We start from the raw sequence: 16,959 nt of genomic DNA on the forward strand, positions 1-16,959 counted from the left end.
CCCCCTGATTTCCTGAGGTAATATATAAATATAACTAAAACTGAGTAACAAATAAAAAAATTGCATCACCTTTGGGCAAATTCATACCTCATTCAAGCATTGATTTTAAGGCACTGAATCATTTTCCATTCACTTCAGTAGTTTTTAATCGGCCATAAGACATAAATGTCTGATCCTGACAGTAGTGAACAAGACATTTTAGTTTGCACAAAATGCAATGGACATGCCATTAGAGTGTGTAATTGCCCTAAAGTGTACTATTTCTTCACAATGTGCCTCGGGTGCTGTTGCACTGATTGATCTTGGTTCGTTCAGAGGTTCTCAGCCTGAAACATTACTTTCACAGCAGTCACACCAGATATTTTCAGGGGTCAAGTTAAATTGATTAAGTGTCCATGTGATTTGCGGGCAATACAGTAAAAATAATTACCTTCAAAGGGTGCTCTTGTAAGGACCAAAGCCAACCCATTTGACAAAATGATAGCACTACAAAATATCAACAAAAGGGTGCAGACCGACCGGTAGCTCACGATCTCTAGTCTTTTTTTATGTGCTTTTGGAAGAAAACCAAAAATGAGAATAGACACATTAAAATTTGTTGGTATCATCAGTTGAAGTTAAATAAAGCCTTTTCCAATGTTTGTTCGCCATCTGAATTGTCCTTGTTTTTTCTGCAGGATACTACATGTATATAGAAACCTCTCGCCCTCGAAAGGAAGGTGAAAAGGCGAGGCTTCTGAGTCCTATTTTCAGTACACTGCCTAAAAATCCATACGGCTCAACGAACAGTGACTACTGTGTCAGCTTCTACTACAACATGTACGGAAAGCACATAGGTAGGTGTGAGCAGAAAAAGGTTTGTTTCCTGTGTTGGAACCAGAGCTTTTAGTATTTTCTGTATAGGGAGAGGAAGAATGTCAACAACAACAGCTTTCACCATTTTAAATTGGTTTTTTTAATTTTTTTGCACGTGGGCATGTAACTTGAAAAACCTTTCTAAAATAATTATCAAATAGTGTTTTGTTAAACATGTACCATTCGTTGTGTAGGAAAGAACTGCAAAATCTGGTTTAAATCGAAGATAGACACGTGATGCTGGAGTAACTTAGCGGGACAGGCTGCATCTCTGGGAAGAAGGAATGGGTGATGTTTCGTTCGAGTCAGGTCTGAAGAAGGGTCCTGACCCGAAAAGTCAGCCATTTCTCCCCAGAGATGCTGGCTGTCCCGCCGAGTTACTCCAGCTCCAGTGACTATCTTCGATGTACCATTCATTTATCAGTTGTACATGTAGTGAATATTTGCAGTCAAAGATGGTTATTGGCTGAAAAATAATTGACCAGGACAACTGAAGTGTGTCCATGACTACAGAGAGGGAGACCAAAGCAGAGGGATGGTCACAGTAGAACATGGTGGGAGGCAGGACCTTGGGGAGAACAACAGGAAATGTGTGTTGGAGAGAAAATTGGAAGACATTAGTAAAGCAGAAGAAGATAATTTGTGACGTAGGGAAGATGGCAGCTCCGTAATGGAGGTGAAGCTGAAGAGGTTTGGAAATTTGATAAGTTGTTGTGCTGAAACAAGTAACACAAGCTTTCCGAAACATGTGTTTTGAAACCTTGAGCTATCCCTTAAAGAAAACGGGACAATATTGGTCTGTTTCCAAATTGGGGAAAGAGAAGAGAGAGGAAATTGGGTATCACATCATGGAAGAAATAGGTTAATGGAGAAAATAGAATCTGAGGCAGTGGGGACAGGACAGGGAAAAAAGATGGAGGAATGGGAGAATGGCCACTGGGTCGGGAGAGTGGTGGTGGGGGGGGGGGGGGGGTTAGGTTAGCATGTTGGGGAAATGTGAAAGGGAAGAATGAAAATGGTCAATGGTGAGTGGAAGGGAGAGAAATGGAGAAGATGAAGCCATAAATGTTGGACAGAATGGGAAGAAGAGTGGGGACAGGGAGAGAGGACCATTCATTGTTGAAATTACAACTGGAACTGAGAAGATGAAGATGAATGATTTTTAACTTTAACGACAAACAACACCAAATAATTACATTTAAAAGATAGCAAAGGTGTAGGTAAATGTAATTTAAAAGACTCATGAGAAAGGTAAACTGGTGTTGGTAAACTGATAACATTCTCATACTTGAAAGAATTTGGCTTCAGTTGCAAAACAGAAGAGTTACTAGTGGAAAAGGAGTGAATTGCACATTGGGTCCTGAGCTGAGGTGGAAAGTTACTTTTTCCTGTGGCTTTTTTAAGGTCCATTTGACACAGCAAGGTCCATTTGACATGGAGCCAGTGAGAAAAAGTCATGGCGTCATAAAGCACAGAAACAGGCCCTTTGGTCAACCATCATGTACCCATCTGTATGCATACCATTGGCCAGCATTAGGTCCACAGCTATCTATGCTTTGGTGATTCAGGTGTTTGGCTTGCTACTTGTTAAGTGTTGTGACTGTACCTACCTCTACAATCCTCTCAGGCATGCTTTGAAAGATCAGGAAGGGTTTCACAAGGATGTCCCACGCAATTGTAGCTTGCTGTGTCTTATGAAAGTTTATTATTATTATTTTATTAAAGGTTGGTTCTGCAAGTTTCCGGGTAGTGGTCTTACCTAATTTGGAAACAGCCCAACAAAGCCCACATCACTAAAGAGGATAGCTCAGGGCTTCAAAACACATGTTTCAAAGAAATGTTCCTTTTTGTTTTACCATCTGCTGCTGTCGTTAATAGCATTGAACTTTCTCTGCAATCCATCATGTTCAGTACCCAACCAAGAATATTATATCATGTATAAATTGGATTGTCTGGCCCTGCATGATCACGCCAGTCAAAATACTGAAAGTGCAGAAGTCAATCCAAATAAATTGTTTCCTTCCTTCATCACTGCAATCTCCATAAGGACAACATCAGTTCAGATTCTAGGCTATTGCCTGAAATTCTACCAGATAAATAAGTGTACTATTCTCCGTAACACCATATCTTCTCTGGATGTCTAAACATGTTTTTGTTCAACCTTCTGCACTGCCGCTCCTCAATGTAATCATCGGCCTAATTTCATAAGAGTTGGTTGGATGTTGCTTTTGTGCTAGATCTCGTCGGGTTAACTTGTCTCTAATTTAATAGCTGCTCTATTTTGTGAGAGAACATTGATGGGTTGCATCTCAGCAGTTTGTACCCAGGCAGACTGGTGAATGATTTTGCATCCAATTGCACAGTCCTATCAGTGGAGCAAAGGCCTGAAGGTTGACAGGTGTGCAGTTCTTTGGACTGCACAGAACTGAAGGCCGCTGGATAGCAACCATGAGACTTGACAGTGTCCTGCCCCAAGAAGGTTTAGTGAAAACGGAATAATGCTCTGCCTTGATGACATTTATCATATGTGACAGGATGTCAACATTCTCCATCTGCGTAAAGTCAACCTACCTGGTACTTAGTTCTCATCAGTTGCAATTTATCAAACTTCTTTGTGATTTCAGAAAACAATAAGTTAGAACTCCAATGCAGTTTGGACAACATCTCCAGCCCCAGGCTGGACAAAGGTTTGAGGTTGTTTATGCCATTATACTGTAACTGGGACAAACCACTATGTGGGATGGCAATAAAAACTTGGACCAGTCGGCAACCTGAATAGTCACTGATGGCTCACTAGAGAAATTACTCTGCATTTTTATTTATTTTTATACTTTGTTTCCAGAATGTTACAATTAAATTGCAAGTTGGAACATATTTTAATTGACTGGACTAATTTAAACATATCAGCCAACTGAAAGCTGGACTAACAGAAGGTTGGTCTTGGTCTACATAGCATGCACTTTTAGACTTCAGACTGTAGAGATACAGCGTGGAAACAGGCCCTTTCGCTCACCAAGTCCACTCCGGCCATCGATCTCCCAGCACACCTCCAGATTCAGGGACAGTTTCTTCACAGCTGTTATCAGGCAACAGAACCACCATACCAACCAACTAGAGAGCAGTCCTGAACTACTATCTACCTCATTGGAGACCCTCGGACTATCTTAGAGCAGACTTTACTGGTTTTATCTTGCACTAAAACACACATTATTCCCTTTATCATGTATCTGTACATTGCGGATGGCTTAATTGTAATCATATTAAGCCTTTCCGCTGACTGGTTAGCACGCAACAAAAGCTTTTCACCGTACCTCGGTACATGTGACAATAAACTAAACCCAAACTACACTCAAACTCACTGAACTACACACACTAGGGTCAATCTTACAGCTTACCGAAGCCAATTAACCCACAAATCAGTAAGTCTTTGGAATGTGAGGGGGAATAGGAACACCTGGAGAAAACCCACATGGTCACAGGCAGAACGTACAAACTCCGTACAGACAGCAGCTGTAGTCAGGATCAAAGCCGGGTCTCTGGCGCTATAATGCAGTAACTCTACCGCTGCGTCACTGTGCTGTATCCCGCTGAAGCCTTGGACAATATATCTCACTATCCTCTTCGAACATGGTTTTTCAGGTCAAGTGATCAAAGTGCCATGTGACTAGTTGTTCAGAGTTAGAGAAGAATTAAGGCAACTGCAGGCCATCAAACAGAACAATATTGCGTGTATAATCCAAGTTATACCTTCACATCCTCAAATATTTGAAGTCTAGATTGGGTGGATCTTGTCTTAATGGTATTCTGTTATTAGAGTTCCAATACAGCAGTGTTAGTGCTGTTGTTGGTACTTTGTTGGTTGTCATAAATATTAACGACAAGGGTATGAATTTGGGAGGTATAAATAGGAAGTTTGTGGATGACACAAATTGGTGGTGTTATGGATAGTGAGAAATGTTGTCTTCGGCTTCAGCAGGATATAGCTCAGATGGAATTTAATCCTAACAATTGTGAGGTGATGCATTTCCGAAATACCTTTGGGGTAGGACATATACAGGAAGTGGTCGGGCACTAAGAAATGTTGACGAACAGAAGGACCTTGGGATTCAATCCATAGTTCCCCGAAAATGGCAATATACTTAGAAAGGCTGGTGAATACGGCATTTGTGAAGCTTGCCTTTGTGGGTCATAGGACATATAGAATATAAAACATGGGACCTTATATTGCAATTTTACCAAATACTGATTAAACAGCACTTGAATTATTGTGTACAGGTCTGGTCACCACACAGCAGCAAGCATATGGTTGTGCTGGAAAGAGTATAGAGGAGATTCACCAGGCTGAGAGATGACCTGGTAGAGGTAAATAAAAATTATTAAGGCTCAGATAGGGTAGGCAGTCAGAATCTTTCTCTTATGGTTTGAGGCAACAAATACAAGAGGGCATGCATTTAAGATGAAAGGAAGGACATTTAAAGTGGATCTGTGGGGAAAGGATGGATAGTAGTTGATATCTGGAACCTCCTGCCAGAGGAGGACTTGGAATCGGATAAAATCACGATGCGTAAGAGACATTTAGGTGGGCACTTGAATAGACAATGCATAGAAGGATACAGTTCTAATACAGGAAAAGGGATTAGTGCAGTTGGGTACAGAGTTTGGTGGAAATGTGGAGGTCTGAAGGGCCCATTTTGTGTGTTGCAGAATTTTAAGGCTCACCTTTTTAGTGAGGAATGACACTGATTTACAAAGGCTTGGAAAGGAAGTGTTCCAAGAAGGTTCATGGAAAAGCAAATTATGCTTTGAAGTAGTTATGTTTATCCACATTACAACATGTCACATTCACCATTTTGTAAAGGCAAACTGCTTTGCATTTTGTTCTGACCAGATTACATATGTAGTGCGCAATCTAGTTTAACCGAAACTAAAATGTTCATGAAAACCAGGGACACTGCAGGGTTGAATATTTCTTTCCGTGTGACCGATGGAGCAATTGAAATGGGTGCACAGTAGTCTTCAGAGATGTGTAGTCCACATTTGGATGACACTTCCAGGGATTTCAGTGCTGTTTTTATGGCCCATAGCATCAATAGGACCTTCAGACCAAAGCAGTCTCCCGTCACACCTGTGAAACCTGCTGTTTAATTTTAAGTGGTTCGCCCTAAACACATCACAGTGAAATGCATGGAATCCAACAAAAATAACTTTAGAATATAAAACAGTTCAGCACAGGAATAGACCCATTGGCCCATAATGTCTGTGCTGAAGATGATGCCAAGACCAACTCATATCTACATGCGTATAATCCATATTCCCCCCATTCCCTGCATATCCATGCACCTAACCACGAGCCTCTTAAATGCCACTATTGTTTCTACCTCCACCACCACCCCTGACAGCACCTGCCAAGCACTCACCACCCTCTGTGTAGAAAACCTTGCTCCATGCACCTCCTTTAAACGTTGCCTCTCTCGCCTTAAAGCTACGCCCACTGGTAATTGAAATTTCGATCCTAGTGGAAAGGATTGAAGTAAAGGAATGAACAAGACGAACAACCCCACAATCATAAATATAAACAGCACCTTGGCTCTCTCACATTCATTCTTCTCTCTCAGCAGAATCTGCGTCAGCTTTTCACAGCCAGCTCATTTGACATTTGGAACTATCCAGGAACTGAGCCCACAACAGCTGTTAATCTGATAGCAGGTGGGCAGAAAACAAAATCCTTTGGGTACAGCACAAGCTGCTCTTTGTGTGCACAGCATCATTGTCTGATGTGGTTTGAAAGCAGCTCATCTTCAGTATTAACTAATCTGCCCATTGTGGCTCCACCTCTTGGAAAAGAAAATGCTGAATTTCCCCCTTTGTGATTAATTATCTCTGTTCATGTGAAATATCAGTTCCAAGTGCAAATAAGGAGACCATTTGTTTTCTGCGCTGAAGTTATGTAAAAAAAATAGGTAATGATCAGGTAAATATTGTAATCACCTTGAAATTAACATAATGTGGGACCATAACTAATATTACCCGAGGCCCAACAGATCAAATCACGTCCATAGAATTAATATAAGAAAATAACTGCAGATGCTGGTACAAATCGATTTATTCACAAAATGCTGGAGTAACTCAGCAGGTCAGGCAGCATCTCGGGAGCGAAGGAATGGGTGACGTTTCGGGTCGAGACCCTTCTTCAGACTGATGTCAGGGGGACGGGACAAAGGAAGGATATAGGTGGAGACAGGAAGATAGAGGGAGATCTGGGAAGGAGGAGGGGAAGGGAGGGACAGAGGAACTATCTAAAGTTGGAGAAGTCGATGTTCATGCCACTGGGCTGGAAACTGCCCTGGCGAAATATGAGGTGCTGTTCCTCCAATTTCCGGTGGGCCTCACTATGGCACTGGAGGAGGCCCATGACAGAAAGGTCAGACTGGGAATGGGAGGGGGAGTTGAAGTGCTTGGCCACCGGGAGATCAGTTTGGTTAATGCAGACCGAGCGCAGGTGTTCAGCGAAGCGATCGCCGAGCCTGCGCTTGGTTTCCCCGATGTAAATAAGTTGATATCTAGAGCAGCGGATGCAATAGATGAGGTTGGAGGAGGTGCAGGTGAACCTTTGATTCACCTGGAAAGACTGTTTGGGTCCTTGGATGGAGTTGAGGGGGGAGGTAAAGGGACAGGTATTGCATCTCGTGCGGTTGCAGAGGAAAGTGCCCGGGGTTGGGGTTGTTTGGGGAGGAAGGGACGAGTGGACCAGGGAGTTACGGAGGGAACAGTCTCTGCGGAACGCAGAGAGGGGAGGGGATGGGAAGATATGGCCAGTGGTGGGGTCCCGTTGTAGGTGACGGAAATGTTGGTGGATGATATGTTGGATTCGCTGGCTGGTGGGGTGGAAGGTGAGAACGAGGGGGATTCTGTCCTTGTTGCGAGTGGGGGGAGGGGGAGCAAGAGCGGAGCTGCGGGATGTAGAAGAGACCCTAGTGAGAGCCTCATCTATAATGGAGGAGGGGAAGCCCCGTTTTCTGAAGAACAAGGACATCTCGGAAGCCCTAGTGCGAAACACCTCATCCCGGGCGCAGATGCGGCGTAGACGGAGGAATTGGGAGTAGGGGATAGACTTTTTGCTGGGGACCGGGTGGGAAGAAGTGTAGTCCAGATAGCTGTGCGAGTCAGTGGGTTTATAGTAAATGTCCTTCACCTTATACTGTACAGCTAATAATAAACCAGGCAGCAATCAGAACCTCTTCAGAACCCTCTCCAAAGCCTCCACATCCTTCCTGTAATGGGGCGACCTGAACTGCACATAACAATCCAAATACAACCTAACAATACAATACAATACAATACAATATATCTTTATTGTCATTGTACCCAGGGGTACAACGAGATTGGGAATGCGCCTCCCATACGATGCAATAATTTAAGTAATTAACAGCAACCCAACGAAACAAAACAATTGTAACAGTTTTTAGACAGGGTAAAGTGCAAGTTGATCTATGCTTTGTGGCCATCCGGCTCAGCAGGACCGATTCATAGCAGCTATGGCCCTGGGGATGAAGCTGGGGATAAAGATGTAACCAAAGCTGCAACACAAATTCCTCTTTTACTCTATGCCCTGACCTATGATGGAAGCATAACACACTCCTACATATAATTATGTTAAAATAGACCAAAGATAATTGTGAGCCAACCTTGATGAATCAATGACTTAAAGGCATTCCTTCTGGCCAGGCAAGTACAAATGCAGATTTCTTTCTGGTTTAATTAGAAGCAAAATAAGCTGTGGGTTTCTGAGAATTTTGAATGCACAACATTTGCAAAGCCAACTTGAAAAATAATTTAGTTTCTCTGGACTGTTTCTGCTGACATTCTGCTTCTGTTCTCCTTCGCCATCTGCATCATTTAGCAACTGCATTTCCTCACTGAATACTGCATTTAAATCTCTTCATTCATCTTGATTAGTACAGATGTCAAGGATCATGGGGAGAAGGCAGGAGAATGGGGTTCGGAGGGAGAGATAGATCAGCCATGATTGAATGGCGTATTAGACTTGATGGGCCGAATGGCCTAATTCTGCTCCGATCGCTTATGACCTTGTGACCATGTAAAAAGGGAGACAGAGGCTTCGCACCCATTGTAGGGGAAAGTGCAGGCAGGGAAGTGGCTACAACGTTTTGGCCTAGTATTCTTCGCTGAACATTTGCTCTTGACAGATGCAGCAGCTCAGTTTCCTCTGGCACTGCGAGAACATTTGGCTTCCATGTGAATGTTTTGTTGGGAATGTTTACACTCAGGACATTATTAATATACATATAATTCTGGAGTGGATTGGTCATAATGTCCACAAAAAAACAACAAATCCAGACCAACTAGTTACTACCCAATATGTTTTGTTTAGTTTAGTTTAGTTTAGTATAGAGATACAGCATGGAAACAGGCAGTTCGGCCTACCAAGTCTACGCCGACCAACGATCACCCACTAGGAGCAATTTTATAGAGGGTGATTAACCTAGAAACCTACACATCTTTGGAATGTGGGAGGAAAATGGAGTACCTAGAGATAGCACCCATAGTCAGGATCGAACCCGGGTCTCCGGTGATGTAAAGCAGCAACTCTATCGCTGCGCCTCAGTGCCAACCATGTCTATTCTCACTCTTCAGCAAAGTGGTGGAGGACCTTGTTGACATTGCCCACTTGCCAATAATGTCTGCGTTGATGCTCAGTTTGGACTTTTCCAGGAAGATTTCGCTCCAGACCTCATTACAGTCTTGGTCCAAACATGGACCCCTGAAGAAGGGTCTCGACCCGAAACGTCACCCATTCCTTCTCTCCAGAGATGCTGCCTGTCCCGCGGAGTTACTCCAGCATTTTGTGTCAACCTTCGATTTAAACCAGCATCTGCAGTTCTTTCCTGCACATGGACCCCAAGAGCTGAGTAGTTGAGATGAGGTGACATCAAGGTATGACCAAATGTGATGTGGAGGAGTCCTGATAAAACTCAAATTGCTGGGCATCAAGGGCAAGTAGTCCAATAATTATGGTTATACCTTGACCTATGAAAAATGGTTGTGGTTGCTGGAGGTCAACCATCCCAGCCCTGGACATCACTGCAGGGATTACTCAGTTTCCTAGGCCCAACCAATTTCAGCTGTTCATTAATGCCCTTCCATCGTAAAGTCAGACGTGGAATGTTCTCTGATGATTGTACAATGATGTTTTCCATTCACAACTCTTCATCAAACAATTTTACAGCTTACAGCTTAGCCAATTAACCTACAAACCTGTAAGTCTTTGGAGTGTGGGAGGAAATTGGTGCACCCAGAGAAAACCCACACAGTCGCAGGCAGAATGTACAAACTCTGTGTGTGGGAAATTCCAGAGAATATTCAGGCCTAGGCTGCTATACGACAGATTACGTTCATGCCACTGAAGTGCCAGGCAATTATCATCTTCAACAAGAGAAAGTTTAATAACCTCTCCTTATTATTCAATTGCATGACTATCACAGGATCCCCTCCCCCCCCCCCCCCACCCCACCCTCAATAACCTCAGAATCAGCATTGCTCAGAAACCTAGCTGGAACAGCCGCATAATTGCAGTGGTTTCAAAAGACTGGATATGCTATTGAGATCTGGAAGTTCTTCCGTCAACCCAAGACACTAGTCAAGCACATGATGGAGCACTCTCCACCTGCCCGGATGAGTGCAGCTCCAACAAGACTCAATAAACTCCACAGCATCGAGCACTAAACAGCCTATGATCTCCACCTCCTCTATTGCCCTGAACATTCACTACCTCCAATACTAACACATCCCATCTCCTGAATGTACCATCTACAAAATGCACTCGCCAAGGCAATTCCAACAGTGACCTCCAAACCCATGATTAAAAAGGACAAGGGCAGCAGGTACTTGGAGATGCCACTACCTGCAGGTTCCCCTCCAAATCAAATGCTTGGCTGTCTTGGCAAACTTCACCGTTCCTTCAGCAATACTAAATCTATGTCATGGGAACCTCCATCACATAGTATTGTGAAAGTGCCTTCACCTTCTCTCTTCGGATTATGTTCGAGGAGGGCAGATTGAAGCATTTCAATTTGATTAGGCTGGAATCTTGAGCAAAAAAACAAACTTCTGCATGAACTCAGTGGGTCAGGCATCATCCGTGAAAGGGAAATGAACTGATGAATCTTATACATTGGCGAGGCCAAACGTAGACCGGGCGATCATTTCACGGAACACCTTTGCTCAGCCAGCCTGAACCGACCTAATCTCCCGGTTGCCAGACACTTTAATTCTACTTCCCATTCCTACACAGACCTTTCTGTCCTCGGTCTCCTCCTTTGTCAGAGTGAGGCTAAATGCAAAGTGGAGGAACAGCATCTCATATTTTGCTTGGGCAGCATACAGCCCAGTGGTATGAATATTGATTTCTCTCACGAGTAACCCCGGCATGTCCTCTCTCTCTATTCCCCCCCCCCCCCCCCCCCCCCTCCACCCAAGTCGCACTCTAGCTTCTCGTTTTCACCCAACATACAGCTAACAATGGCCTGTTTCCTTTATCATCGTTACTATTTTGCATATCTTTCATTCAATGTTCTTTATCTCTCCACATCATCGTCTTTATCTCTCGTTTCCCTTATCGCCAACCAGTCTGAAGAAGGGTCTCGACCCGAAACGTTACCCAGAGATGCTGGCTCTCCAGAGATGCTGGCTGTCCCGCTGAGTTACTCCAGCATTTTGTGTCTATCTTCAATTTTACCCAGCATCTGCTGTTCCTTCCGACACAAGATGACTCTTCAGACCTGAGCCATCATTTGTCATTTCTCTCTGTAGATTCTGCCTGATTGGTTCCTCCAGTTGTTTGCTTTTCAAACAAAAGCTGACTCATTTCAAATGTGTCTGCATTATTTATTCAACACAAGACAGAATGTGTTTTTATGATCTGACACAGTGCAGCCTCCCTCCTCCTGTTTTATCATATCAATGTCATCATTATTTCTGCAGACAAGAACAATTCTGAAGGGGAAATTGATTACGTCCGGGTCAACACAAGTGATTTTGAAATGAGGGTCAGAACTCTCAGGCTGAGTTAAGGACCTGTCCCACTTAGGCGATTTTTTAGGCGACTGGTGGAGACTGTCAAAGTCGTAGCAGATCGCCAACATTTTCTTTTACCCGATGACAATGCCCACGACAATGCCGAGTCAGGTCAAGATTACACCGTCTTCAGAAACATCGCAAAATTCCCACACTTATCAATGCTTCTCCGGCGTCCTAATTTTCGCTGAAATCACTGACATGTCTGTAATTACTTGAGAGTTTTGAAATATAACATCTTGCCCGGGTTACTTGAAAACCAAGCTTCACGGTAACAAGGCATAAACTGGATTGACTTCCAGTTTACTAATAGCAGTATTAAGAAATTTAATTTTAAACATGGTTAAATTAATTTTTGTGCAGAGTGTAGGCATTCTTTGAAAATGTAAGGGAGATGCATATCTGGTTTCTGGGTTGCATATCTGGATTGGGAGCCTACTTTAAATGTAATTGCTGATGGCCATAAACATCGCAAAAATTCCCACGCTTACCTGACCGTCGCCTCCAATCTACCTGTCAAATGTTCTGATGGTAAATAAATTGGTTAAACACAAGATTTTATGGTATCTTCAAATGACTTTACTTAATTTAATATTACGTGCTTCTAAATCTAAGAGAACCTAGCAAACCTGGGGACAGCTTGCGACAGCGCCTGCAATAAGCAACGATACCTGGCGACAAGCCAGCTGTCGCCGAGAAATTTCAATCCGGTTGATTTCTCAACGACTCGCTGAGATCCACCACGGTTCATTGAAGACTCCACACGATCATGCCCGCGACACCCCGGCGAACTGTCGGCAACAGCCTTAAAATCGCCTAAGTGGGACAGGCGCTTTATGCAGCACAACTTAGAATCATTCTTGACTTTGCCTTTGGCATTGATCTAAGACATTAACAGAAAAAGTGCCGTTAGTTTAGTTTAGTTTAGAGATACAGCTCGGAAACAGGCCCTTTGGCCCACCGAGTCCATGCCGACCAGCGATCCCCGCACATTAACACTATCCTACACACACTAGGGACAATTTAAACATATACCAAGCCAATTAGCCTACCAACTTGTACGTCTTTAGAGTGTGGGAGGAAACTGAAGATCTTGGAGAAAACCTACGCGGTCACGGGGAGAACGTAAAAACTCCGTACATACAGCACCCGTAGTTTGGATCGAACCAGGTCTCTGGCGCTGCAAGCGCTGTAAGGCAGCAACTCTACCCCTGCGCCACCGTGCTGTTCTCTCCCACACTGTTCTTTGGCATTGAAACATTGTGGAGTTGTGTGTCATCCAAAGTTGTTTGTGAAAGTTACATGGTATGGACTGTATTTGTGAGATGTGCACAACTGTGTCATCAAGTTCTCATTGTAACAGCATGTTGAAACCTTGTGATTCTGCATTTCAGGATGGCCTTCCTATTAATTGCTCACAAATTCTCACTGTTATTAGCAAGCAGCTCAGTGAATGTAATTATTCCTGACAGCTCTTAAGTAGTGCACTCCCTGCCATAAGGGAATGTTGCCAATGAATGAATTGATGCCGCAGTAATGGGAGGAGGTGGTGGGAACTAGACAGGCTGATGTCCACAGGAAGCGTGCTCTGTGCAAGTGAGTGGGTGTGAGTGAGGGGGGGGGGGGTTTGTCCAACAGATCCTGAAAGTCTATGAGTGCCTGGATTTTGGGGATGATGGATATACAGCCTGGAAACAGACCCTTCGGTCCACTGAGTCCACGCCGACAAGCGACTCCATAGACTAGCACTATCAATAGACAATAGACAATAGACAATAGGTGCAGGAGTAGGCCATTCAGCCCTTCAAGCCAGCACCGCCATTCAATGCGATCATGGCTGATCACTCTCAATCAGTACCCCGTTCCTGCCTTCTCCCCATACCCCCTCACTCCGCTATCCTTAAGAGCTCTATCCAGCTCTCTCTTGAAAGCATCCAACGAACTGGCCTCCACTGCCTTCTGAGGCAGAGAATTCCACACCTTCACCACTCTCTGACTGAAAAAGTTCTTCCTCATCTCCGTTCTAAATGGCCTACCCCTTATTCTTAAACTGTGGCCCCTTGTTCTGGACTCCCCCAACATTGGGAACATGTTTCCTGCCTCTAATGTGTCCAATCCCCTAATTATCTTATATGTTTCAATAAGATCCCCCCTCATCCTTCTAAATTCCAGTGTATACAAGCCCATATCCTACATAGTAGGGACAATTTACAATTTTACCAATGCGAATTAACCTCCAAACCTGCACAGCTTTGGAGTGTGGGAGGAAACTGGAGGACCCACGCAAGTCACAGGGAGAACATAGAAACTCAATACAGACAGCACCCGCAGTCAGCTTCGAACTCAGGACTCAGGCGCTGTAAGGTAGAACTCTACAACTGCGCCGCTGTGCTACCCTTGTGATCCCTGGTCCTTTCCTACTGCCAGTTGCCGACAAACATCAGGTCTAGTGGATTCAGTGCCAATAAAAGTGATCTCATCAATTAGATTGAAAGCCAATCACATGCAGGAACGCTCACATACGACAAAGCCAAAGATTAAGAAGATCAGAGTTACATAGCACTAAATAAAAAGATTGGAAACTCCACATGAAATTAAGATTAAAGTTGAATGCCACAAACAGAATCTTTGAGATCCATGGAATGTTGACATTTTTGGGGGGAAATAACAATTAAACAACAAAATTAGTGTAGGAAGGAACTGCAGATGCTGGTTTTATCCAAAGATAGATACAAAATGCTGGAGTAACTCAGCGGGACATCTCTCGAGAGAAGGAATGGGTGAGTTTTCGGGTCAAGACCCTTCTTGAGACTGATGTCAGGGGAGAGGGAGATACATAGATAAGGAAGTGTAAGGTGTGAAAACAGGACAAAGAGAATGGAGACCAAGGAAAATGTAGAATAGATCATTATTAGCTGGGAGAAGATAAACAACGAAACAAACAGAGGTAAAATGTAGTCAGAGATAGAAAGACTGGTCGGAGAACTGGGAAGGGGGAGAGATGGAGAGAGAGGAAAAGCAAGGGTTACTTGAAGTATAAGAAAATAACTGCAGATGCTGGTACACAATCGAAGGTATTTATTCACAAAGTGCTGGAGTAACTCAGCAGGTCGGGCAGCATCTCAGGAGAGAAGGAATGGGTGACGTTTCGGGTCGAGACCCTTCTAAAGTCGACTTCTCCAACTTTAGATAGTCCCTCTGTCCCTCCCTTCCCCTCCCCCTCTATCTTCCTGTCTCCACCTATATCCTTCCTTTGTCCCGCCCCCCTGACATCAGTCTTAAGAAGGGTCTCGACCCGAAACGTCACCCATTCCTTCTCTCCCGAGATGCTGCCCGACCTGCTGAGTTACTCCAGCACTTTGTGAATAAATACAAAGGGTTACTTGAAGTTAGAGAAGGCAATGTTCATACCGCTGGGGTGTAAGCTGCCCAAGCGAAATATGCGATTACAAAACTAGTTTTGTGTAGGGCAGAGAGATCATTATACAGCAATTGTGGCTTAATACACAAATGAGGTTTCAATTTTATCTCTGCAACATACGAGCACATTTCAGAGTCTGAGCGAGTGAGAATGGTTGGTAATTCTCTGCAGTTCTCCACAGACCGTTAATTTTCAATAATAAGTGTCACAGAGGGCCTCAACAGTGCTCCACATGGACTAGCAGAGATTACCAGGTGACACCTGCAGGATTTCTGCATTTAACTGCACATGTGTTGGTCAAGAACCTGTGCAGTTCTGTGACGTAAAGACAATGATGCTAACACTTCACCACCATCACAGCCACAACACTTGGGCCTAGAACCATCTATGTACTAAAACTTTTGTTTGTTTGTTTGTTTGTTTGTTCCTGAACTACAGCCAAACCTTTCACGATAGAGCGACAATTTTAGGCCCACCTTACTAACTGTCATCCCTTTGGTGCTAATGGAAGAAGATTCATTGAAATCGGTGTTATATTTTTTAAGTTATTCACATTTTAAAGTTTAAAACTATCTCCTTGGGTGGGAGGGGGTGGAGGGAGGATAAGGGAGGTTGAGGGGGATGGAGTGGGGGGGGAGGGAGAGGGGGTGTAGGGAGGGGGTGAGGGAGGGGGGGGAGGGAGAGGGGGGGAAGAGGGGAGGGCGGAGAAGAGAGTGCTGCACCAATGCAGGAGAGGTTTGGGCCCAACTGGTCCACTTGGTCTAGTTACATATAAAATTCATACAGCATCAAAATCGGGGATAGTTTTGGATTAGTAGACCTTTTAAGTGCTTGAGAAACATTTAGACAGGCACATAGATAGGACAGGATTAGAGGGATATGGGCCAAATGCAGGCAGGTGGGACTAGAGTAGAAGAGACATGTTCACTGGTGTGGGCAAGTTGGACCAACTATTTTCACTTGCTCAGACTTTGAAATGTGAGAGCATGTTGCAGTGATATAATTGAAACCTCAATCGTATATTAGGCCATAATTGCTGTATTATGATCTCTCTGCCCTACATAAAACTAATTTTGTAGACATTAATTGTCATTTCCCTAGAAAAATGTCAAAATTCAATGGATATTACAGATGTTTATTTGTGGCATTCAGCTTTAATCTTAATCTCATGTGGAGTTTCCAAGGGCCTGTTTCCACATCGTATGACTCTCAAAAAGAACTAAGTTCCTTTTATTTATGATACCAAAGTCACAGTGAACAGACTGCAATAGTGGGGTTCAAATGTATCACTCTTAGGATCTGTGGCCAGATTTTGTCAACCGTTGCGTTAATTAAGTGACTTTCTTGGAGGACACAAACTTGAAGTGTTTATCTCCGTATGACAACATGTTCACAGGCATCCTTCAGAGAGATGCACTTGGCTTCTCATCTTTATTATAATTTGATGGATATTATTCTGAAAAGCAATATTGTCGCTGACACCAACTTTGGCAGACTAATTAATTTGTCAAGTAAAAGACAAGTAGCAACCAAATTACTGCAGGCAGACACATGCAGAATTGGACAGTGGGTGGACAAGCAGTATGTTA

The 16,959-nt window shown here is 43.7% G+C and overlaps 1 protein-coding gene across 2 annotated transcripts in view; it reads left to right on the forward strand.

Annotated features, from left to right (window-relative positions):
• The window catches only part of mdga2a (MAM domain containing glycosylphosphatidylinositol anchor 2a), a 712,576-nt gene that overhangs the window by 662,611 nt on the left and 33,006 nt on the right, over positions 1 to 16,959 (forward strand). For both annotated transcript variants that reach the window (XM_078406708.1, XM_078406709.1), the window contains one exon: positions 678 to 836. In XM_078406708.1, the coding sequence (XP_078262834.1) occupies positions 678 to 836 (159 nt within the window). The remainder of the gene's footprint in view (positions 1 to 677; positions 837 to 16,959) is intronic.

The sequence above is a fragment of the Rhinoraja longicauda genome, chromosome 10 (genome assembly GCF_053455715.1).
Source record: "Rhinoraja longicauda isolate Sanriku21f chromosome 10, sRhiLon1.1, whole genome shotgun sequence".
In the NCBI taxonomy this organism is placed as follows: Eukaryota; Metazoa; Chordata; class Chondrichthyes; order Rajiformes; family Arhynchobatidae; genus Rhinoraja; species Rhinoraja longicauda.